The 24,351-nt window shown below is 49.5% G+C and overlaps 1 protein-coding gene across 1 annotated transcript; it reads right to left on the minus strand.

The window, feature by feature from the left end:
• Positions 1-1,338: 1,338 nt before the first annotated feature.
• Positions 1,339-24,011, minus strand: MYCBPAP (MYCBP associated protein). The gene is made up of 19 exons (XM_005890380.2): positions 23,834-24,011; positions 14,895-15,022; positions 14,169-14,325; positions 13,957-14,060; positions 13,046-13,232; positions 12,685-12,800; positions 12,024-12,174; positions 11,050-11,165; positions 10,845-10,960; positions 10,262-10,373; positions 7,854-8,043; positions 7,307-7,494; positions 6,139-6,285; positions 5,215-5,640; positions 4,731-4,852; positions 3,872-3,987; positions 3,276-3,424; positions 2,926-3,096; positions 1,339-1,505 (listed from the first exon to the last, which is right to left on the minus strand). The coding sequence occupies exons 1-19, from the start codon at positions 23,907-23,909 to the stop codon at positions 1,404-1,406; spliced, it is 2,874 nt and encodes a 957-aa protein (XP_005890442.2). The 5' UTR covers positions 23,910-24,011; the 3' UTR covers positions 1,339-1,403.
• Between the last annotated feature and the right edge of the window lie 340 nt (positions 24,012-24,351).

Raw genomic sequence — 24,351 nt, forward strand, 5'->3', positions numbered from 1 at the left:
AGCTGGCCAGGCAGGTCTGCCTCAGCAGTAACAGGACACAGGAGGAAGCGCAGGGCGTGTTAACCCCTTCCTGCTGACCAGGCAGGCAGCACCTTCAGAGGTGGGAAGCCTGCCTGCCAGGGACAGATCCCGGGCCAATGCTGGGGACTCACCCCCACTCTGCAGTGAGTTAACCCTTCTTCTGCCTCCTCAGGGGAAACTAGGGCTGGGGAGGGAGGCTCCAACACCCACTGCCCCCCACCCTTCCTCCTCTGGGCCAGGACCACCATCCCCTGGGGCTGGCCCTTTGGTGGGCTGCTGCCTTGTTTGGTTTTCCCTCTGGTCCTTGCGGCCACCCTGAAGGAGGCATCAGGACTTTAGGCACAGCGCCCTGTCTGCATCTCTGACATGGGATCAGGCTCAGAGTGCCCTGCTCTCTCCAAACCTGCCATATCTTGACTGGAGGACGCCTGAGGCCCATGAGGTCCCATCAGAAGCATCAAATGCAAAACCAGGTGGGTAGGAGACGGTAGCCACTCTTCGTGTCTCCTGTCCCCTGTGCCGCATCAGCATTTAAGTCAATGAGGCCACCATTAGCAAAATTGTTCTTCAAACTCTGGGAGCTGGAGCCCACTCTGCACAGGAAGCCTGGCTCAGACTGATTATTATTGACAGAGAAGAATTTACAGTGCTGAGTCTGAGCTGGAGCTGACAACATGCTTCTTAGCAAGAGTCATCTCTCATCCATTTCATATTTCTCTGAGCAAGGGAGGGAGCAGAAAGTTAAGAGACTGTTTTTAAAGCAGAAAAAAGAAAAAAAATCTCAAAGAGGCCAGGTAGTTTGACATGAAGAGGGGATATACAGGCTAGAATCCAGAATAACCTCTGGCTGATGACAAAGCGATCTGGCTTTTAGGGTTTAAGAGTGCAGCATGATCCTCACAATCCTCGGGGCTTGGGATGAGGCCTTTGGACCCAGCGGAAGGGTGAGGACCTCAGGGACCCAGGTCCCGTGGGGTCTGATTCTCCTCCTAGTCGCACACTGTGTCACACACGGTGATGACATTTTGGGAAGACCTGGCTCCAGGAAGCACACTCCCGGAAGTGTGAGCCAACGAAGGCCGGAGGCAGGGGCCTCAAGCGGTGGTGCTCTCTGTCCTGTCACCTCGATTCATTCCTTGTCCTGCTGCCAACTTGCTCCTCCACTGCTCCTCCCACACCTGCCCTTCCCACCTCCTGCTGGATGGCTCCAGGAACTGAGGACGGGGATCTGAGGGCAGGTGGGACACAGGAGGACCATAAGCTGACTTCATCAAGATCTTACATTCAAGACACAGAGGCATAAGGGAAGTGGTGGGAACACAAAGGTTCTTTATTGATTTGTTTGTTGAGCAGTTTCCCAGGAGGCAACTCAGGCACGTGGGTCAGGGGCAGAGACGCAAAGGCTCCTCAGCATTCTTTTGGGGGTGGAGGTCGTCAGCCAGGGCCAGCAGGTCGGTCACCAGGGCATCCAGCAGCCCACAGACCTGGAATGATGGGCCGAACGTCGTAGGCAAAGCCTTGCTCTGTGGAGAGCACCTGCATAGGGGAGCACCCCACCCCGAGGGGCAGCTGAAGAGGGGAGAGAGCTAAGTGGTAGAGATAAAACTGAAGTTTCGGTACAACTTTTGCTTTTGGAAATAGTTTTGTTTTTTTAAACAGCCTGGGCTGGAATCCTGTACTGCCCCTTGGACATATGGGGACATAAGGTTAAAGGGGTGACTCCAGGGAGGCCCAGGGAGCGGTGCCCATTTAGTCCCTCCGGGTGGCCCAGTTCTACCCTGGCCGCCTGGAGACAACCTTCCTTCCAGTAAGATCACAGATCCATGTACTGAAATGTCTCCAAGTCTGTACCCTCTAGTGAGGCTGTACCATAAAAGCCTCAGCAAGTTGATTCTTAATTCCAAAGAGCTAAGTAAGAGTCTACTCCGTGGGTCCTCAGAGCCCTGTGATTTCTTTCTAGACCCCATGGACCTTCACAAATCTCAGTGATGTTACCAGAAGCAAATGGAGCTTCGGATTAAATGTGATCAAATGCACAGTGCAATCCCAGTTACTCAGCTGCCCACCCCAGAAGAAGACAGAGCATTGCCATTAGACTCCTTGACATATCTAACGTGGCTCTGTGGATCTCCCTTCCAAAACCAACGACAGTGACAAAAAGAATGGGACACAACACCTAGTGAACCCCTAAGGAACTACGCTTAAAACATGTCTTATATGATAAATTCTCTCCAGTGTTTCAAAACCCTTACAGCTGCTGGGAATTCCCTCTATGTGGTGCTCATCCAAGGAAGAGATCTCTCAAGACACACCAAAGATGGAGAAGAAGAGGGAGGAACAGAAGGGAAAGGCTTTTGCTCTGCGCCCCCAGCATCTATTTCCAAAGAGCAGCCAGAATGATCTAAAGCATGAATCAGACCATATTCCTCTATTCAAAACACTGTATCCTCACAATGGCCTACAAAGCCCCACGTGACCCAGGAGTCTCTCTTGGTGGACTCTCTGCCCTCTCTGCCTCTTCCTGGCCCACTCCCTCTTCTACCCACGGCATTCTCCTAGATGTCCACATGGCCACTCCTCACTTCTCTTCAAGTCTTTGTTCAATGTCACCTTCCAGTGAGGCCCACCTACCCCCACCTGGGCTCTCCCTATCCCCTAGCCCTGGTTGCTCTCTTTTCCCCATAGTGCTCATCACCTAACATGCCACATTTGTTACTTATTCATGAGGTCTGTCTTGAATACTAGAATGCCCTTCACAAGGGCAGCTTTGCTTCCATCACAGATGCAGTAGGCACTTACTGTTTGTGGGATAAACAGAGTGAGCCAGGGAGTGAGGGAGCAGAGGTCGGTATGCAGGGCAGGTATGAGTGACGGGAGGGCTGAGTGCCAGGTTCTTGCCCTCACCTCAGTGTGCAGCCTGTGGGTGTATTTCTCCATGACCAGGGGATCTATGGGTTCCTGAGACGGGATGATGCTGTCAGGGGCAGGCTCGTCCAAGGAAAGCCCGTCCCGACTTAAAGATTTCACCGGCTTCTTGTCATCCTTTATTTTGTGCTTCTTGCTATTTAAACGGTCCTGCTTGGAGAGACACAGAGATGCCCAGCCTTCAGTAGCTCCCGAGAGAGGTCCAGGACCTTTTCAAGAGCAGCTCTGAGGGGAGCAGGGGCATCATGCTGGAGTGACTGCCCACTTTCCGCAGCCCCTCCTATCCCTTCCCCAGCCCCAACCCCAGGCCCAGAACACGTGCTACATGCCTCTTTCCCAGGTGACAGCCTGGGTCCTTTTTTATCTTCTTTGTCTCTGATTCCAAACTGTTTCTTTTCCTGGGATGCCCCTTTCCGGTCCTCCTTTCCCACTTTCCCAGAAGTTACCTTCACTTCTGTGACAGGAGGTGATTTTCGATCTAAGGGAAGTGAATAGAAGACAAATAGCCTGCGGCCTAGCTGACCCCACAGGCAGGAGCTGGGAGAACAAAGGGTCCTGGGGCAGCCGTGTTCAAGCTGTTTGAGAGAATCCCCACCCACGGGAGCAAGGCCCTGGGTCAAGTGCATGACTGTAGGGCATGGGGGAGGGGCCCAGGCTCTAGTCCCAGCTCCACCATTCCACCACGTACAGGATGGCAAGTCATCTCGCCTCTCTGGGACTCCACCTGTAAAACATGGGGCCTGAACTAAGGTGATTGTTAATGTTGTTTCTAGGTCCCAACTGCTGGCAGCAGATAAAAAGCAAGAGGCCTACCCCACGGACCAACCTCACAGAGGTTCCAGCAGAAGCGCACAAATGGCGAAAGCACCACTGCCGCGTGGGCAGAGGGATGGGAAAGACTACGCAGAGGTGCACAGTGTCTGACCTTGCTCTTCCGGCATGTCCAGGTAGATGGTCTCCTTCTCAGGCAGGCCCAGCAGAGCCCTCAGCCACAGGGAATGGCTTACCAGGCTGTCAATCAGATCTCGCCACAGCTGCAAACTAGACAGCAAGACGTATTGGGAAAAAGCCATCACCGCTCATTTGCCCTTGAATCTGAGAGGCTTGGTCCTTCTCGTCTAAGACACTGGTACCAGGAATTGCTATGGAAATATCATGCCTCTGTCCAGCCAGCATCTTCACTGGCACCTGTGCAAGTGCTGGGATAGGGATCGGGCTTTCCTTGGTGGCAGCCAAGAAAAGGTGGCCTGGGGATAAGGTTAGGTCAGTCTTAACTCCAGCTTGAAACCATTCCCACTCCAGCTTGGATCCATTCCCACTGGAGGGGCTAGACCTGCATAAGATTTGCAGGATGAAGCTCCTGGAAATGTGTTCTGAGGGCCTTGCAGAAGGCCCCCAAGCCTATCCAAGCAAGTTCTAAACAGGCGATGGGAAGGCTGGCAACCAACTGAGGCTTTTTATGGAACAGGCCCTCTTCTCACTGTCCTCTGCCATTTCATCTGGTCACTTATCTGCTCATCGAGAAGAAACAAGGAAAGAAGGGGGAAAAACATCAAGGTGCTTACTCTGATATGACTCCTTCCCAGAGGGTGGCTGGCATAGGGAGAGCAGCTTAAGGGATGCTGTGGCAGCTGCCAGAGCATAAAGGGTCTGCAGAATTTTTCAGCAACCTGACCTCAAAGAGAGCTCAGCCCCCTTAAGTCCTGGGACTGCCTGCCCAGAACCCCTGGCCAGATGCCACAAGGGGAAGGGATGGAAGCAGTTTTCCTGGTGGGGGTACCTACCACATCTGGTACAGGAAGTCAGGGTGCAACGGCCGCGGTTCCTGGCACAGCTCCAGGGCCGCTTTGTTGAGCCTGATTAGGGCGTCTTCTCTCTGGTTCTCCTCAGGGAGTGCCATCACTGCCTGGCAGGTCAGAGGTACCATGGGCAACCGCTCTGCCTGGGATACCAAGGGTTCCTGCATCTTCTACTAACAGGTGTGGCATAGTGAGGGCAGGGGGTCAGGAGGGGATGCAGCCATGGAGAGTCTGCCTGAGTGCCTTCTGTGGGAGCCTGTGCCCTCCCTTGGAAATCTGTACCCCATGAACCCCTTTCCAAGAGTCAGGGAAGGAGCTCCTCCTGCACCACAGTGGCCAAGGCACCCAAGATAAAGAGATGACCGAGATATTGCTTTATCTGGGTCCTCAGAAGATTGTTTCTCTGCCCATGGGGATGGAAGGGGCTGCAGAAGCATGGGCACCTGGCTATGCCAGGGCTGGGAGGCACCTTTCTGAAGTCTTCCAGACAGAGATTCCACTCTGGCAGAGGAAGGCCATCCAGTTCCCAGGGGCTCCTGATGCTCTCCAGATCTGGGCTCCCCTCCACCAGGATCTCCTCCATGATGCTCTTCCGCTGAGAAGGCCTGACCCCTAGCCCGGTCTTCTGGGACCCAACATGATCCTGGGAGTCCTTGACGGCCTCGCTCTCCTGCCGGGGCAGTTGAGGGTCTAACGTTGGGCTCTTAAGGTGTGCAGAAGACTCAATCTTCATTGAGGTCTCCTCCGAGTAGGCTGACGGGGTTGCAGCAGCCTGGGCCCTGGGGCTGAGGTGCCCCTCCTCGCCGGGCCTGGCCTCCTCAGCCTTGAGGGGCAGGATCATGTACTGGCGCCACAGACTGTGCAGATGTTGCACCACCTGGTGCTGGTAATGCAGCTGCAGCAGAGGCAAGGGGGAGCTTGTTGGGGCGGGGGGAGGCTGCGACAGGAGGCACCCAGAGCCCGCGCCAGCCTGCTCTAGCTTCTGGTTCCCTCGAGGAGCGCTAACGGAGGAGGCAGGAGGAAGCTGGCAGGAGCTGCTAGGCTCACAGGGCTCCCCACTCCCCTTTCAGCCTGAACACCTCCAACTTAAGGCTTCTTATGCATTTGGGCTTCCGAGGAAGATAGAGTTTGAATAAGAAGTTTTTGAAGCTCTGTTATCACCTAGCATTCACTTATAGTAGCTAAGTTTTCTTGGGCAAATTACTTAACCTCCCTGGGCCTCAGTTTCTTCCATGTAAAATGAAGATAGAAAAAGTACCCATCTCATAGGACTGCTGTGGAGAAACAGAGTTACTCAAGTTTCTCGGAACAGATCCTGGCACACAAAGGGTTTGCTATTACTTTCTCCCAGGGCAAGCACAAAAATGGGCAGGGGCCAGCGCTGGGCCTGTACCTGAGGATTCCTATGGTGGAACAAGTCCTCCTCAGTGACAGAGGCATCCACAGGTGACTGTGTGCGCTCGGGCGTCAGGATCCCGCTCAGGAGCTCCTGCAGCACGTTCTCCACGACGGTGACTGCTTCATGGGCGGCCAGTTTGCTCTGGGGAAATGGACATAGCATAAGCAGCAGCTCAGGCTTTCAAAACCCATGCTGCATCCTCAAGGGGAGGCAGAGCCCCAGAACTGTCTGCCTTCCTGTCGACAGAGTTCTTGCCATTGTCTGTCTGTCTGTCTGTCTGTCTCTCACACACACACACACACACACACACGTACTCTCCTGTTACCAGACTCAAACCCCTCGGTTCTCCCCAAAGATCCTTGTTTCCTGAAAGAGGCTGAAAGGAGGAAGGGTCAGACCCAGAGAAGTTGTTCCTTCACAGGGCCAAGAGGCCACACAGTCAGCATTTCCCCCGATAAGGAGGAAGGGCAAGGTTCAGGGACTGCCTTGTTGAGAGCATGACTTAGCCACATGGTCACTGTTACAGAAAATGGTGGAGGGGCATCTCGTGAGAGAGGCTGGTCCGATAGTCAGCAGTGAAGCAGATGTTACATTTGTAAAAATCACCTTTGTTCACCAGGGGTTGAGCCCAGCTGAAGTAGCTGGCTTGTGTTTGGGGGCCACAATGAATAAAAAAAGCACATCTTTCTGTAGAATCCCAGAGCGCAGCACCAGATGGCCAGGCCACAAGCCTGATGGGCCAGCACATTCCCACTTCCCACCTCACACTCCCTCCTGGTGCCGGCCCACTAATTAGTGTTCTCTCTGGTTTTGTCTGGTTTTGAAGTCTTGCCAGTTAAATGCACCTCCACTGGGTAGTACCAGACAAGTGTTTACACTTAAGCAAGTACTTCCATTCAGTCTGCATTTTAAGGGCCGGTCTCATTTCTTTCTAATGAAGTAGAGCCACGCATGGTGGAGCTCAAAGCTGCCCCTTCTCTTGCCTGCTCACCTATCATTTACATCACAAACCCTCGAGGAGTGGTTTTGTCTTTTAGGAGTATCTGTTTTTTAAAAGTTCGCCTCTAGGGCTGGAAGTAACAAGATCCCTGCAGGCAGTGCCAGGAAGAACACCATGTTAACTTACGGAGTGTCCACAGGGCTAAGATCTGGCGTCCCTTACCTCCAATAACTTCCTCTCATCCCGAAAAATGTCCTGGGCCAAGGAGACCGCATGGAGGTTGACCTGCAGCAGAGCCCCTCCCAATAGAGTAGGGTGGGTTCCAAATTCCCAACACTCCCTGAAGATTCCAGCATTCAAAGATTTGAAGAAAAAGGTAAAGTTTTTAGTTTTTCCAGGCAGAATTACACCTGAGAGGGACAGAGACAGAGGTTTTTCACCAGGTGGGAGCTGCTGAGCCCCAAGCCTGTGGGTAGAAAGTTAACTAAGCCTTGGTTAGGGTGACCAGCTGTCCCGGCTTGTGAAGAACTGAGGGCGTTCTCGGGATGTGGGACTCTAGCCTCAGACCCAGGTATATGGGCAACTGTTTCTGCCCCTGGTGGCTCACTCCTGCGTTCTGCCATTCCCCCAGCTGATGGGAACAGGAGACGGCACACTTCATGGAAGACATGGGGTGGACAGGTGGGAAGAGGGGCTCATGCTTGCAGGGCCTGGGCATGAGCGAGACTTGGGCTGTAGGAGGGGTGAGTGGGCAGCTTCCCCCTGGTACCTTCCCGATTGTTGAAGTAGAACCTCTGCATCCTATTCCTCTTCAGGTCTTGGAAAGAGTCCCACTGTGACCGCCGCCGCCAGTCATACCAAATGGCCACTGTGCCATTATTGACCACGGTCAGTTCTGAAGATGTTTTCTCCCCTTCTAGAGTTTCAAAGGTCAAGCGGACAGCAATTCCAACATGCCTCTGGGGAGAGGGGAGGTCTGAGAGATATCCTGGCCTAGGGTGAACAACTCAGCCTGGTTTGTCAGGACTTCCCTGGGTTTGGCACTGGAAGTCTCCTGCCCTGGGCTTCCAGGGCCTGGCCACTCTCAAACACACAGGCTTCATACACCAAAAGCGGCTGTCTCTGCCATCAAGAAGAGGAGATAAAACAGATTTTATATCTGATGAACATCTCTACTCCTTAACATCTGAAGAATAGTTTAAGTGGGCCTTAGGAAACATTACTATGAACTACACTGGTGGAGGTGATGGAATTCCAGCTGAGCTGTTTCAAATCCTAAAAGATGCTGCTGCTTAAATGCTGTACTTGATATGCCAACAAATTCGGAAAACTCAGCAGTGGCCATGGGACTGGAATATGTGTTTTCATTCCAATCCCAAAGAAGGGCAATGCCAAAGAATGTTCAAACTAGTGTACAACTGCATTCATTTCACATGCTAGCAAGGTAATGCTCAAAATCCTTCAAGCCAGGCTTCAGTAGTATGAGAATTTTCAGATGTACAAGTCGGGTTTAGAAAAGGCAGAGGAACCACAGATCAAATTGCTAACATTCTTTGGATCACAGAGAAAGTAAGGGAATTCCAGAAAAACATCTACCTCTGCCTCATTGACTACACAAAAGCCTTTGTGTGGATCACAACAAACTATGGAAAATTCTTTAAAGAGATGGGAATACCAGACCACCCTACCTGTCTCCTGAGAAACCTGTATGCAGGTGAAGAAGCAACATTTAGAAATGAACATGGAACAATAGTGGCTGTTAAGTCACTTTAGTGTGTACAACTCTGGGACCTGATGGACTGTGGTTTGCTAGAGTCCTCTGTCCCTGGATGTTCCAGGCAAGAATACTGGAGTGGGTTGCCATTTCCTTCTCCAGGGGATCTTCCCAACCCAGGGGTTGAACCCAGGTCTTTTATGTCTCCTGCACTGGCAGGCGGGTTCTTTACCACTAGTGCCACCTGGGAAGTCCAGACTGGTTCCAAATTGTGAAAAGAGTATGGTAAGGCTATATATTGTCACCCTGCTTATTAAACTTCTGTGCAGAGTACACCATGTGAAATGCTGGGCTGGACAACTCACAAGCTGGAATCAAGATTCCTGGGAGAAATATCAACAACCTCAGATATGCAGATACCACTCTAATGGCAGAAACAGAAGAGGAACTAAAGAGTCTCTTGATGAGGGTGAAAGAGGAGAGTGAAACAGCTGGCTCAAAACTCAGCATTCAAAAAACTTTGAGATCATGGCATCTGTTTCCATCACTTCATGGCAAACAGAAGGGGGAAAAGTGGAAACAGTGACAGATTTTATTTTCTTGGGCTTCCAAATCACTGTGGACAGTGACCACAGCCATGAAATTAAGACACTTGCTCCTTGGAAGAAAAGCTATGATAAAACTAGACAGTGTATTAAAAAGCAGAGACATCACTTTGCTGACAAAGGTCTGTCTAGTCAAATCTATGGTTTTTACAGTATTGTTTTTACAGTAGTCATGTATGGATGTGAGAGTTGGACCATAAAGAAGGCTGAGCATCAAAGAATTGATGCTTTCGAACTATGGTGCCAGAGAAGATTCTTGAGAGTCCCTTGGACTACAAGGACTTCCAACCAGTCAATCCTAAAGGAAATCAACCCTGAAATTCATTGGAGCTGAAGCTCCAATACTTTGGCCACCTGATGCAAAGAGCTGACTCGAAAGACCTGATGCAAAAGACCCTGATGCTGGGAAAGATTGAAGGCAGGAGGAGAAGGGGATGACAGAGGATGAGATGGTTGGATGGCATCACCGACTCAATGGACATGAATCTGAGCAAACTCCAGGAGATAGTGAAGGGCAGGGAAGCCTGGAGTGCCGCAGTCCATGGGGTCGCACACAACTTAGTGACTGAACAACAAGTAATAACAAAGCCATTCTTGTCTGAGAAGGTTTGCTTATTTACATGTTTGGGGACTAGGTACAAACTGGGCGGCTTGTGACATTCTCTTTTCAGACTTGTGACCTTATTCTGGCTCAAGTTAATGTTGCTGTTAACATTTTCAAACATATGCTAAAGGCGAGATCAGATAAAAACGCAAATAGGAGAATGTTCAGGCTCCTTGTGACTGCCACAGTCACCCTGAGACTGCCTCACGAGGGAGGCCCTTCCAGCAGGTGGGTGAGGGTGAAGGCGGTTTTACCTTGTCCTCTGAATTACTGCTTCGGATCCAGCAGGCTGGCTTCCCACAGAACAGCAGAGAAGGGCCAAGAACAGGCATAGGAACCACATCAGGGTAATTGGCCAATAAGTCTCTGTAAGACAATCCAATGATGTATATTTCCTAAGCCTGCCAGTCTTGCCACATGGAGCCCATGGAGATGGCTGCCAGAAAATGTGGCAATGTGCCCGGCTCTGCCCTCCAGTGGAGCATCATCAGCTCCATCCTGCTCCATTCCTGAAATGGGAGGTTCTTGGACATAAAAAGAGACTCTTCATGCAGAGGCACACAGCATTAGGGGAGTCTGGAGGGGCCCCGCTTATGAGCAAAGGAATGTCCAGGAAAACCCCCTCGGGAGCTGGTTGTTGGAAGAGAAGAGATGGCAGTAGCACAGTGAGCACAGGTGCCCCTTCGAATGGGCTAGAGGAGGGGGTGACAGCACGAGCAAGAGGCTGGTGTGGAGGCACTCAGATTCCAGGGAGGGAAGCCTGCCCTAGGATACTTGCAGGCGCTGAGGAAGCAACGCTCTCCAACTGCTCTCCCTCAGGCCCAGGGCCCAACTCACAGGTGCACTGTGTCCTCAGAGGAGCTTTCCAAGCTCCTTTCAAACACTGGATAGTCTTCCACCGTAACACTGGAGAAAGGCCGCCCTTTGCCCACCACCTCCAGGCCATCAATGTCCTCAGAGAGACAGAGAAAGCAAAGGTTATTTGACTGAAGACAGGCCCCACCCTGAAGGGCTTCAGACTAGGCACAGAGGCCTTACCAACCTGCTGGCTAAAATTCAGCTCTGCCATGATGCTCTGCAGCTCCTTGCGCCGGCAGGTCAGAAACAGACTCCGATCCCAGGTGTAGCGGTACCATGCGTCCTTCTGGGCTGGCAACCCTAGAGCAGGGTCCAAGAACCCTAAGCACAGGCTGCTGCCATGTCCCCTCCCTACCCATGTTCAAGGGCTATCAGAGTACCCATACCGGCACCGTTGCTGGGAGAGCTGAAAACACAGCTTCCTCCTCCAGGCCCCACACCCACTGCCTCAGCAGCCCTTCACAGGACTCCGGCAAAACCAGCTTCCAGACCATCAAATTTTTGGATTATAATAAAAATAACAATAGCAGCTACCTTTTATTGTGTTTAACAATGAGTCAGAACCTCTTAAAACACACCATGTCTCATTTAACCGTCTCACAACCCCATGAGTATTTTACAGATGGGAAGCTGAGGACCAGAGAGGTTAAGTAACTCACTGGTGTTCACAAACTCAGCACAGCTGGGACCTGAACCCAGGCGGTCTGGCAGCCTTTAAAGCAGTGCTGCCCATTAAAAATATGATGCAAACAACAAATGCAAGCCATGAATATGTAATCAAAATTTTCCAGATGCCACATTTAAACAGGTAAAAATAAACAGTAATATATTTAACCCAGTATATTAAAAATATTATCATTTCAACATGTAATCAATATGAACATGTAATCAATATGAAAATTATTAATAAAATCTATTTTTTCAAACTGATCTTCAAAACCCAGTGTGTAGTTTACACTTACGGCACATCTCAGCTCAGCCCGGCCACATTCCAGGTGCTCAGCAGAGGAGGCTCAGCACAGTTAAGGACGGTGACGCCCTAGAGCTGGGCCCCTCCCACCACTGCTCCCGTGGTCTTACTGGAGGGGACTGGACCACCACACCAGAACCCTGATCTCTTACCCCCAAGGCCAGTCTCCTTTACATCCCACTCCTCACCCATCTCTGCCTGGATGGACCAGGGCTTCTTGATCTGAGTGATTGGCTCCACGAGGCCATGCTGAGTTTTTGTCTTTGTCATTACCAGACCCGTCATTTCGTCTCCCACGTATTCCAGTTGACTCCAGAACCCACTGGTCAACTTGCAGCCCTGTCAATGGAGGATAGATGTGTCAGACTACCCGAGCACCTTTGAGAGAGGCGGGTGGGAGGCCTGGGAGACAAGAGCTCTACAGACCACAGATGCCTCTGTGGGATCCATGCTGCCCTGCGAACAGGGGAGAAGCACAACTTTCTTATTTGCAGGCTGCTGCGTTATATGTTTACCTGGCCCCAGAGAGGGCAAGTTGGTCCAGGCACTGAGATACCAGAGCACATCATGGTGCCCTGGGGCGACTGAAAGCTGGAGCCTCAGGTTTTAGGAGACAAAACAAGACAAAGACTATTCTAATAACGTAGTACCTGTGATATCTTTCTCCTCAAACTAACAGGGGCCACCACAGGCCAAATTATTTATCTGGCTAGTCCCTGAATGACAAGTAATAGAACTGGTAATAGAATTTAGTAAAGACCTTGAGGGTTTAACAAAGCTGTGTACTGGATAGATTTTTTTTTTGTCCCCAGCTGTCCAGACCCCTCCCACAGGGTGCACTGTCCTTACCTTCCCATCAGACCGTGTTGACAGCATTCGGTCAAGGAGCTCCCGCTCCTCCTGGATCTGTCTGTAGGTCTCCCCTGTGTGCATCAGCAGCTCGCTGACTGGCTTCTTCAGCCGTTCTAAAGAGAACCAAGAATGCAATCCCACCACCAAATCCAAACAAGTAGGGGCCCGAGCTCTCTGAACTGATCAGCTCCAGTCATTGGGCTGATTTCATGACCCGCTAAGTACAAGAAGCACTTGGGAGCACTCAGCACAAAAGCGACCAGCCTGAATCCAGGCTCTGCGGGTGAAGGGGGAGAAAAAACACAGCAGCAGAGCCTCAGTGCGAAGGCCAGGCAGGCGTCCTCTCCGCTCTGCTCACCGCTGAGAGCATCCTGCTGCTTCTTCCGAAGGGCTATGTTGCGCTGCCAGTTTTTCAGAAAGTTGTGCTGCAGAGGCGGGACCCAGGGAGGATGTGCCTTCTCTTCTTTGGGAGCTTCCTGCTTTGGCTCTTCTTTAGTTGAGATGAGGGTCATCAGACAGGGTGGGGTGTGTATCAGCTCAGCCAGCTGAAAAGAGCAATGTGAGTGTGGAGGGCCGGGGATGGTGTGGCAGTGAGGCTGAGCAGACTTCTCTGGGCCTAAATCCCTGCTGTCCTCCCTTTCTGCCGAGTCCCTCCTCTCCAGGACCACAAGGTAGCAAGTGACAGAAAGCAAAGCACAGAACCAGGGGCGCTGGCAGTCCCCTCTGCCCCAGAACGGGAAGACTGGCCAACGTCCTTCACTGCGCTTGTCCTCCCAGCTGTTGACACCCTCACCTGCTGCATGATGGCGCCATTTTTATTGGACCCCAGGCCTTTTAACACCTGAGAGACCCTCGCCTGGAGCCAGGAAACTGAGGGAACTGAGAGACAGAAGCGCTGCATGACGAGAAAGTTGGGAAGACAGCCAGTCTCTCCATGTGGCCCCGGGAGCTATGGGGAGCTACCTTCCTCCACCAAGTGGATGGAGGAGGGGAAATAAAGCTGGGGTACAGACAGCAGTGGCGGAGGGGGTGGGCTCAGTCTGATGAGAGGCAGACACACTCTCGCCTTTGGGTTCCTCCAGGCTCTTGTCTCCTTATAGTGAATTCCTCACTTCTGCTGAAGCTAGCTTACGTAGGCTTCACTATTTGGGGGAAAGGGTCACTTATCACCTCAAATTCTGTAACCCCAGTCCTCTGGACTCTGCCAGGTGGTAAGACTGCAATGACCTCAGTGATTTCTCTCCTTCAGGCAGCTCTGTACAAACAAACCTGGGTGTTCCCTCGAGCAACTGCAATTCTCTTAAAGTCCTGGAGACTCCCCAGGATGTGGTGGGGCAGGATCTGATCACTGCCATGGAAGATGTCACCTGGTCCTGGAAGCAAAAAGAAGAGGCAGGAAGGCAAGCTATAGCCAGCTGGTACTCTGACAGGGCCCCACATTCTCTCCAGGATGACTCATGAACTTTGATGCCCGTGCACACCAGAGTAGTCCAGGGGCTTTGTGGCTGCATCTGGAGTAGCAGGATGTGCTACTAAGTGTGAGACCTTCCTATGATCCTTGGGTTTGGGTTTACGGATGATAAATCTCTGGGTAATTACATGTTTATCTTCTGTTTCAATAAGGCGAGGAAGATGTTGCTAAAAAGAAATAAGACAGAGATTTCACATGAGATCAAAAGGAGGGAAAAAGCCACCCTTCTCCTCTATCCTAATTCTTGGTGGAATTCCTGAAGGCAGACAGATCTGTTTCTCTAGATCTGTCCATACATTCTGTTGAGGAAATGCCTTTGTAACAGCTATGAGACTTATTAACATCCTGGGAAAAAATAAACACATCTCATGCCTCCAGACAGTTCAGGTGAGAAGTGGCTCATTTTCCCAGGAAAAGGAGGGGGTTACCCTTATCTGTAGCTCATTTTCCCTTCTGTGAAATGGGGATGGTATCACTCGCCTCTATGGGAAGCACATGACTTCATTCTTTCATTTCTCTGCGGTTCTATACGAATCTTAGAAATGTTAATAGGACATAGCAAATTCCATCAGATGCAAAAGCGAACAGATTCGTGTTTGATGGATTCTTCCATGGAATCAGACACTCCCTCTAAGTAGGGAGGCAGGGGACAGGCAATGTACATGGTTGAAGTTCTAGACCACCCAGGTGGCAAGGAGAGGTTCCTGCAGAAAGGATCCCTGGACTTCATCCTTACCTTCCTCAAGTCTTCCTTCTTAATGGCTAAGGCAAGAATGTCATCTCCTTGTAGCACATTGCTAACAGGTTCAGGTTCTTCCTGAATTGGGGGTGTGGGCTGTTCAGGTACCTTTGCCCGCTTCTTTTCTGAAGAGGAGCGGAGAGTTCAAGTGTTTAAAAATAGATATTTTTATATTCCATGGTTGGGGGGGGGCGGGCAAAGCTGGACACCTGGATGGACAGCAGAGGCTGCCAAGGTGACCTGAGCAGCACTTCGTTGGGGCGACAGGAGTTCTCTCTTATAGGTGCACGCCCACCCCCCGAACGGTGGCTGAGGCTTTGTAGCTGAAACTGAGGTCAAGCTGTGCTACTTATAGCTGGACAACCTGGGGTACATCATTTGGTCTCAATCTTCTTTTGTAAAAAGAGGAAACTTGAACTAAATAAGTGGTTCCCAAATGTTAGTTAAATGTCTACCTCAGAATCTCTTGGGAAGTTTTACAAATACAGCTTCCTGGCTCCTGACTCCCTAGGTGACTCTGATGCAGTGCTTTGGGACAACTAGACACTTTCTCAGTCTCCTCCCTCCAGTGATGGTACTGTCCATTCTTCTGGGTGAAGGCACTAGGTTTCCTAAGACACTGATAAAAATTTGGATGCTCTGGAAAAAGCAGAACAGTCACCACTGGCCATTCATGTCACACTCTTCCATGTAATAAATACTGTTTAAACATCTTCTACATGCAAGAGAGTTCCAGAAAAAAAATCTACTTTTGCTTTATTGACTACGCCAAAGCCTTTGACTATGTGGATCACAACAAACTGTGGAAAATTCTTTTAAAGAGATGGGAATACCAGACCACCTGACCTGCCTTCTGAGAAATCTGTAGGCAGGTCAAGAAGCAAGTTAGAACTGGACATGGAACAACAGACTGGTTCCAAATTGGGAAAGGAGTACGTCAAGGCTGTATATTGTCACCCTGCTTATTTAACTTATACGCAGAATACATCATGTGAAATGCCAGGCTGAAGCACAAGCTGGAATCAAGATTGTTGGGAGAAATATCAATAACCTCAGATATGCAGATGACACCACCCTTATGGCAGAAAGTGAAGAAGAACTGAAGAGCTTCTTGATGAAAGTGAAAGAGGAGAGTGAAAAAGTTGGCTTAAAATTCAACATTCAGAAATCTAAGATCATGCATCCAGTCCCATCACTTCATGGCAAATAGATGGGGAAACAATGGAAACAGAGGCTTTATGTTTTGGGGCTCCAAAATCACTGCAGATGTTGACTGCATCTGAGTGATTAAAAGATACTTGCTCCTTGGAAGAAAAGCTATGACCAACCTAGACAGCATATTAAAAAGCAGAGACATTGCTTTACCAACAAAGATCCATCAAAGCTATGGTTTTTCCAGTAGTCATGTATGGATGTGAAAGCTGGACTATAAAGAAAGCTGAGTGCCAAATAAGTGATGCTTTTGAACTGTGGTGTTGGGGAGACTCTTAAGAGTCCCTTGGACTGTGAGGAGATCCAACCAGTCAATCCTAAAGGAAATCAGTCCTGAATATTCACTGGAAGGACTGATGCTGAAACTAAAGCTCCAATATTTTGGCCACCTGATGTGAAGAACCGACTTATTTGAAAAGACCCTGATGCTGGGGAAAGATTGAAAGCAGGAGGAGAAGGGGACAACAGAGAATGAGATGGTTGGATGGCATCACCGACGCGATGGACATGAGTTTGAGTAGGCTCCGGGAGTTGGTGATGGACAGGGAGGCCTGGCGTACTATAGTCGATGGGGTCGCAAAGAGTAGGACATGACTGAGCGACTGAACTGAACTGATATGCCCGCCACTGTGCTAGGCTTTGGGGATATAAGGCAAAGTCTTAAGCTTCAAAGAGCACATGCCTATGGGAGGCAAGACTGTCAAACAGACTCAACTAGGGTGACTGTGGGAGCATCTGGGGGCCTCAATCCAGTGTGTGGAGTGGTCATGGAGGGCTTCCTAAGGAGGTAATTAACTGAGAGCTGAAGGATGATGAGAGATAAGGGAAAGGAAGTGGAGGATAGGAATTCCTCCTAGAGGCCTAGAGGCAAGAAAGGATAGAGCACATGTCTGAAATGCAAAGCATGTGTTTTTACATAGCTAGAGTGCAGTGAGGTGGGAAGTAGGAAGCAGTACTGGGACAGAAAAGTAGGAGCCATATCACAAAGAACTTAGTGAGCCACGTAAAGGGCTTCAGTTTGTACCCTGTGGGCCACAGGCTGGCAAGGAATGGATTAGTGGGTACAAGAATGAGCACAAGATCACTTAGGAGTCTACTGCAGAGGTGAAGTGATTAGGACACAGTTCACGGCCCAGGAAGAAAGTGGAGTGATCTGAGCCTGTATCTCTCATGCGCCAGAGCACAGGACTGAGAATGCGTGGCACAGAAGCAAGTTACTCCTCAGTGAGGACACACTCCCTGCCTTCCTTCTACAGAGGTGGCTTAACAGTTTCAAATGTTTTAACTTTTTTCTGGCTGGTATCCTCTTGTGTGCTGCCCTCTGGTTCAGAAAGTTTTGAAATAAGGCCCTACAATCAAGAGAAAAACCTAAAGCACTGCCTTTAAGGACTTTAAAACACAACGTGGTTTTGTCCACTGTTTCTCACAGTATTCGAATTTTTAAGAAGCAGTGTCATTAAAACATCAAGGTAGGTGTTTTGGTTACCAGAATCAAACTAGTTTTTAGAAAATGCCCACATACTCAGCGACCATAAAAACCCAAGCCAGAATCAATTGAAATATACTAATAACTCTGAACTTTGCATATTGGCCAGAGTCCATCTCTGCAGCAATGGGGTCAGTAGAAACTCAGGAGCACCCACCAGCCAAGCCACATGGACCTGCACACACAGACACACAAGGGGCTGAGCGGCTTGGCCGCAGGTTCTGGTCCCGCCCCCAGCAGATGTGGAGCTCCTTCCACCTCTGTGGAAGGAAGGCCTGGAGTGTGCCATCTCTCCTTCACCTCTCCCTTCTGCACAAAGCATTGGTGATAGCCCAAGAGAATTGGTACCAGCTTGAGATCTGCTTTTATAGATATTTTGGTATTATTTATATTCTCCAGAAAATTTGCTTCCTCTATCACTCCGGCTAGTTCTACATCTTCTCAAGAGATTAAGCATCTCCAGATAGGTGTTTTTCTTATTGTTCAGTTCAGTTCAGTTTCTCAGTCGTGTCAAACTCTTTGCAACCCCTGGCATGCACAGCATGCCAGGCCTCCCTGTCCATCACCAACTCCCGAAGTCCACCCAAACCCATCTCCATTGAGTCGGTGATGCCATCCAGCCATCTCATCCTCTGTCATCCCCTTTTCCTCCTGCCCTCAATCTTTCCCAGCATCAGGGTCTTTTCCAATGAGTCAACTCTTCGCATGAGGTGGCCAAAGTATTGAAGTTTTAGCTTCAACATTAGTCCTTCCAATGAACACTCAGGACTAATCTCCTTTAGGATGGACTGGTTGGATCTCCTTGCAGTCCAAGGGACTCTCAAGAGTCTTCTCCAACACCACAGTTCAAAAGCATCAGTTCTTCGGCGCTCAGCTTTCTTTATAGTCCAACTCTCACATCCATACACTGGAAAAACCATAGCCTTGACTAGACGGAACTTTGTTGACAAAGTAATGTCTCTGCTTTTTAATATGCTCTCTAGGTTGGTCATAACTTTCCTTCCAAAGAATAAGCGTCTTTTTTTTACTGATGGGTTTATAACTACCATGTACCAATTTATAAACTTTCAACATTGCTAAAGATTTTTGAAGTACAGTATATGCTGCGCTACTGCAGTCAGGGAATGGTGTGTTCTAGTTAATATTCATAGAAATATACATTTACATGTATACATTTTAAACTTCAATTCACCCTAGAGAATATGCATATATACCAAGTACCTTCTATGTACTATAAATTACAGAGAAGATGGTATTAAATGGTCAAGATACGGCTCCTTCTCTTGAGAAACTGGAAGCAGCAGCAGACAATCACAATGCAAGAGCCTAAATTGGTGAGACAAACAATAGCTTTGGTTACGCAGCCAAGAAGGAACAGGTGGATGTAGAGGGTAAAGTTAGGACTCTAAGGAAAGTTTCAGAAGAGCAGCTACAGGGGTCAGAGGCAGCTTCACAGGTTAAGTTAGACCTTGAAGGATCAGAAGTCTTTGCAGACGCAGAGCAGCAGAGCTATTTCTGCTTAAGAGCAAAGGTGGAGGGGGGCTGAGGGTGGCATATGTGAGGCATGGTGACATAGAAGGCCTGGGGATGGGGTGCGGGTGACCTTGGGGATAAAAGGGACACCAGGGCAGCACGCCTCTGTAAACTAAGTCTGAAGCATCTGACCGTTCTCTGTCAGCAAGGAGGAGGTTTGGTTCGGAAGAGCGAGTTGATGAGAGCAGCACTTCAGAGACTCATTCGGTGAGGGTTAGCCAGGAAGACAGGAGACACAGAGACAAGGCACAGAGACCAGGCAGGAAGGGCAGTCCTGTGCAGGTCATGTCAGGACCTGAAATGAGGTTTCCACGGGGTTGAAGTATGTCTCCTACTGAACCTGTGGAGGCCCAGCTGTTTCCAGTTCTTTGGTCCAGAACCCCAAGCTGATTGGGGGCTTCTGATAAAACACACAGCTGGCACTTCACCCGTGTCCTGACAGCTGTGAGAGGGTTAGAGACCAGCCCCCTTGTACAGGGAAGTCAGGTGACACCTCCTCAGCTGGAGCTAGCCCAGGCAGAGGGAAGCAAGGTTCTCAGGTGGGTAGGAGGTACAAGGCTGGGAGAGGGGAAGGAGGGAGCTATGGAGGGAAAAGAAACCTGGACTCTCAGTTTTTCTGCTTCCTGTTTCATCTAAATGCTATTCTGTATTAGTGTTGATTCAGGTCTTTGGGAAATTCTGACCTCACGGTTGCACTGGAGGAACCAAGGGAGGGGCTATCCATACCAGGCTGAGCTTTAATTGATGGTGGAGAGGCATCTGGGAGTCTGGGAGATTTCCTAGTTTCCTAGCAACAAGAGCAAGGAGAAACCTAGAAGTCAAAAGGACTCAGGTCCCTAAACAGGTTTTGCTTGCCTTTTTGCTATAATTCAGAGATTGTGGGGAAACATAACCAAAGATTGCAGTTGGTGATTAACTTTATTATATTGGAAGGGGTAGGAGGGAGTATGGCCCAACTACATTAGAGGCTTTCCCTCAGGTATATAGAAGGAAAAAGTTACCTTACATGCTTTTTTTCTTTCCTCACCTTAATGCATGTTCTTAAATCAAGGTCTGGCCACAGGACTGGAAAAGGTCAGTTTTCATTCCAGTCCCAAAGAATGCTCAAACTACCACACAATTGCACTCATCTCACATGCTAGTAAAGTAATGCTCAAAATTCTCCAAGCCAGGCTTCAGCAATACGTGAACCTTGAACTTCCAGATGTTCAAGCTGGTTTTAGAAAAGGCAGAGGAACCAGAGATCAAATTGTCAACATCTGCTGGATCATGGAAAAAGCAAGAGAGTTCCAGAAAAACATCTATTTCTGCTTTATTGACTATGCCAAAGCCTTTGACTGTGTGGATCACAATAAACTGTGGAAAATTCTGAAAGAGATGGGAATACCAGACCACCTGACCTGCCTCTTGAGAAACCTATATGCAGGTCAGGAAGCAACAGTTAGAACTGGACATGGAACAACAGACTGGTTCCAAATAGGAAAAGGAGCATATCAAGGCTGTATATTGTCACCCTGCTTATTTAACTTATATGCAGAGTACATCATGAGAAACGCTGGGCTGGATGAAGCACAAGCTGGAATCAAGATTGCTGGGAGAAATATCAATAACCTCAGATATGCAGATGACACCACCCTTATGGCAGAAAGTGAAGAGGAACTAAAAAGCCTCTTGATGAAAGTGAAAGAGGAGAGTGAAAAAATTGGCTTAAAGCTCAACATTCAGAAAACTAAGATCATGGCATCTGGTCCCATCACTTCAGGGCAAATAGATGGGGAAACAGTGGAAACAGTATCAGACTTTATTTTTTGGGGCTCCACAATCACTGCAGATGGTGATTACATCCATGAAATTAAAAGACACTTACTCCTTGGAAGGAAAGTTATGACCAACCTAGATAGCATATTCAAAAACAGAGACATTACTTTGCCAACAAAGGTCCGTCTAGTCAAGACTATGGTTTCTCCAGTGGTCATGTATGGATGTGAAAGTTGGACTGTGAAGAAAGCTGAGCACCGAGGAATTGAAGCTTTTGAACTGTGGTGTTGGAGAAGACTCTTGAGAGTCCCTTGGACTGCAAGGAGATCCAACCAGTCCACTCTAAAGGAGATCAGTCCTGGGTGTTCTTTGGAAGGACTGACGCTAAATCTGAAACTCCAATACTTTGGCCACCTCATGCGAAGAGGTGACTCACTGGAAAAGACTCTGATGCTGGGAGGGATTGAGGGCAGGAGAAGGAGGGGACGACAGAGGATGAGATGGCTGGATGGCATCACTGACTCGATGGACATGAGTTTGGGTGAACTCCGGGAGTTGGTGCTGGACAGGGAGGCCTGGCGTGCTGCATGCAGTTCATGGGGTCACACGCAAAGAGTCGGACACAACTGAGCAACTGAACTGAACTGAACTGAAATCAAAGTCTATTTTTTAAAATTATGTTTCTTAATTAAAAATTTTTTATTGCAATATAGTTGATTTACAATGTGGTGTTAGCTTCAGGTGTACCACATAGTGTTCAGTTATATGCACACACACCCCCATATATATAATCTATTTTTTTTCAGATTCTTTTCCCTTATAGCATATTATAAAATATTGAGTATAGTTCCTTGGGCTATACAGTAGGTTCAAACGCTGTTAAACAAACTAAATTTCCTCTTATTAAAAATAAATATGCAGTGAACAAAATCTTTCCTTGATTTGTTTACAGTAGAAAGTTCAAATCTGATATGCTCTCCAGAAACTAGGTAAGCAGGAGGCAGTAACTAGGAGAGCCCTTGACTGCCCTTGGGAAAGAAGACCAGCTATTTTTCTCTTTCTCTCCTGTTAAAACGTGCTATTATGAAAGAGCATCTCAGTATAGCCTAGAGTGGACTTCTATACTATAAAAAAGCATTAAAAAAAGCCATTCTTTCCAGGCCTCCCAGGGAATCCTACTGACTCCAGGCCTGCCCCCTCTTCACACTGACCTTGTATATCACGATTTATGACTAGTAATTGTCAAGATAAACATCTTTTTCAGAAAACGTTCCCCTCTAATTCTTATATGCAGAGTACATCGTGTGAAATGCCGGGCTGGATGAAGCTGGAATCAAGATTGTGAGGCAAAATATCAAGAACCTCAGATATGTAGATGATACCACCCTAATGGCTAAAGAGCCTCTTGATGAAGGTGAAAGAGGAGAGTGAAAGAGCTGGCTTAAAACTCAACATTCAAAAAACTAAGATCATGGCATCTGGTCCCATCACTTCATGGCAAATAGATGGGGAAAAAAATGGAAACAGTGACTGACTTGAAGACTTGAGAGTCCCCTGGACTGCAAGGAGATCAAATCAGTCAATCCTAAAGGAAATCAACCCTGAATATTCACTGGAAGGACTGATGCTGAAGCTGAAACTCCATTACTTTAGCCACCTGATGCGAAAAGCCGACTCACTGGAAAAGACCCTGATGCTGGGAAAGACTGAGAGGGCAGGAGGAAAAGGGGGCAACAGAAGTTGAGATGCTTGGATGGCATCACCAACTCAATGGACATGAGTTTGAACAAACTCCAGGAGATAGTGAAGGATGGGAAGCCTGGAATGTTGCAGTCCATGAGGTCACAAAGAGTCAGAAATGACCGAGCAACGGAACAACAAGGCCTGGGTCAGGTGCCCTGATCCCTCATAATACCTATGGGCACTCGTATTACAACCTTTATACTTGACTGGTCTCTCCACCTCGGTTTCCTGAGGTCTGGGGTCCCACAGTTACTACCAGTAGTCTTGTCGCACAGCACAGTGCCCACACCCAGCAGACCCTGGATAAATGCAAACAGCAAAAAAGACTGAAGAGGAAGTGGGTTGTAAATGGGAACATGTCCATGGCAGTCAGCCTGCTATCAAGGCACCCAGGGGTCCTCCCACTTGCAACCAGAGGAAGCCACAGAGACCAGGAAGCAGGCATGTCCAGTGACGTCTTCAGGTTAAACAAATGGTTGGCTTCGTCTCTAAGTCCGACTTGCAACCCCATGGACTATAGCCTTCCAGGCTCCTCTGCCCGTGGGATTTTCCAGGCAAGAATACTGGAGTGGGTTGCCATTTCCTTCTCCATAAACAAGTGGAACAGGTGTTAAACAATGTGGCTAGAAAGGTCACATGGTGGGAAAGGTAGTCAAAAACAAAACTGGCCAAGTTAAGCATTTCTTCTGGTTTCCAGTAAGGCTCTTAGGTGACACCTCCCAGAGAATCCCACGAAGGTTGTTGGTTTCACCACCTCAACATGTTTCTTGCATTCTGCCCTGAGTTTCTTTTCCCAAGGACCCTATGTCCTGGCCCTTCTACTCTTAAACTCTTTCCTGGATCTTCTGCATCCTACCTAAGGTAAAGGTCCCAACCTAAGATACTGTTCAAAGTCTTCTATGTCTTCCTTCCCAAAGTCATTTCCAGGACAACTGATCCCTGAGACCTCTGTCAGTACTGCTTCCTTTGTCCCCATCTTCAAGGCCCCGTGCCCTGTATCTCCCTTCCCTGAGGTTCTCTGCCTTGTACACCATCCCCAGGGCCCCATCAAAGGTATGGGGCACGCCGTCCCCGTACCCCCTGCCGGCATGATCTTTACCTCCATCCTGGGGTCACCCCCATACTCCAGGCCCCGTGTCGTGAATCCCAAGAACCCCTGCCCCTGTAAGGGCTTTCCTGAGCTCCCAAGGCAGCCAGCGCCAACCTTTCACGCTCTCTGGGGCCTCCAAGAATCTGTTTGTAGGTATTCTAAGGCGGGACTCCTTCTTTAAAGACTTCATGGTGCCGCCCGGACGGCGGAGAGCGAGGCCCAGAGCCGCGGGGACCAGGAAAAGGTTGTACGGCAGCCCCCGCGACCCTGCGCGCGCCCACCCGCCCGCCGGCAGCAGCCGGGGCGTCCATAGCAACCAGCGCCCCGCACGAGGGCGCTCACCCACCGAACAACTTGGGCGGAGACTGCTTGGAAGCCACCTTTTTCATGGTGCCGAACCCATACGCCCGCCGCCGGCCAGCGCCTTGTGTGCCCACCCGGAGAATGCCCAAAACCCGGACCGTGACGTCACAGGCGACGCCGGCGAGCGCCGAGACGTCACTAGCCAGACGGGCGGGGCGGAGCCAGGCCGGGAGGGAGGGTGGGGAGGGGGCGGGGGGAGGAAACGGAGGAGGCGGTAAGTAACTGCACCACGCCCCTCCCGCCCTTTCCCGCCGCCCCTCTAGACGCCC

The sequence above is a fragment of the Bos mutus genome, chromosome 19, assembly GCF_027580195.1.
Source record: "Bos mutus isolate GX-2022 chromosome 19, NWIPB_WYAK_1.1, whole genome shotgun sequence".
NCBI classification, from domain to species: Eukaryota; Metazoa; Chordata; class Mammalia; order Artiodactyla; family Bovidae; genus Bos; species Bos mutus.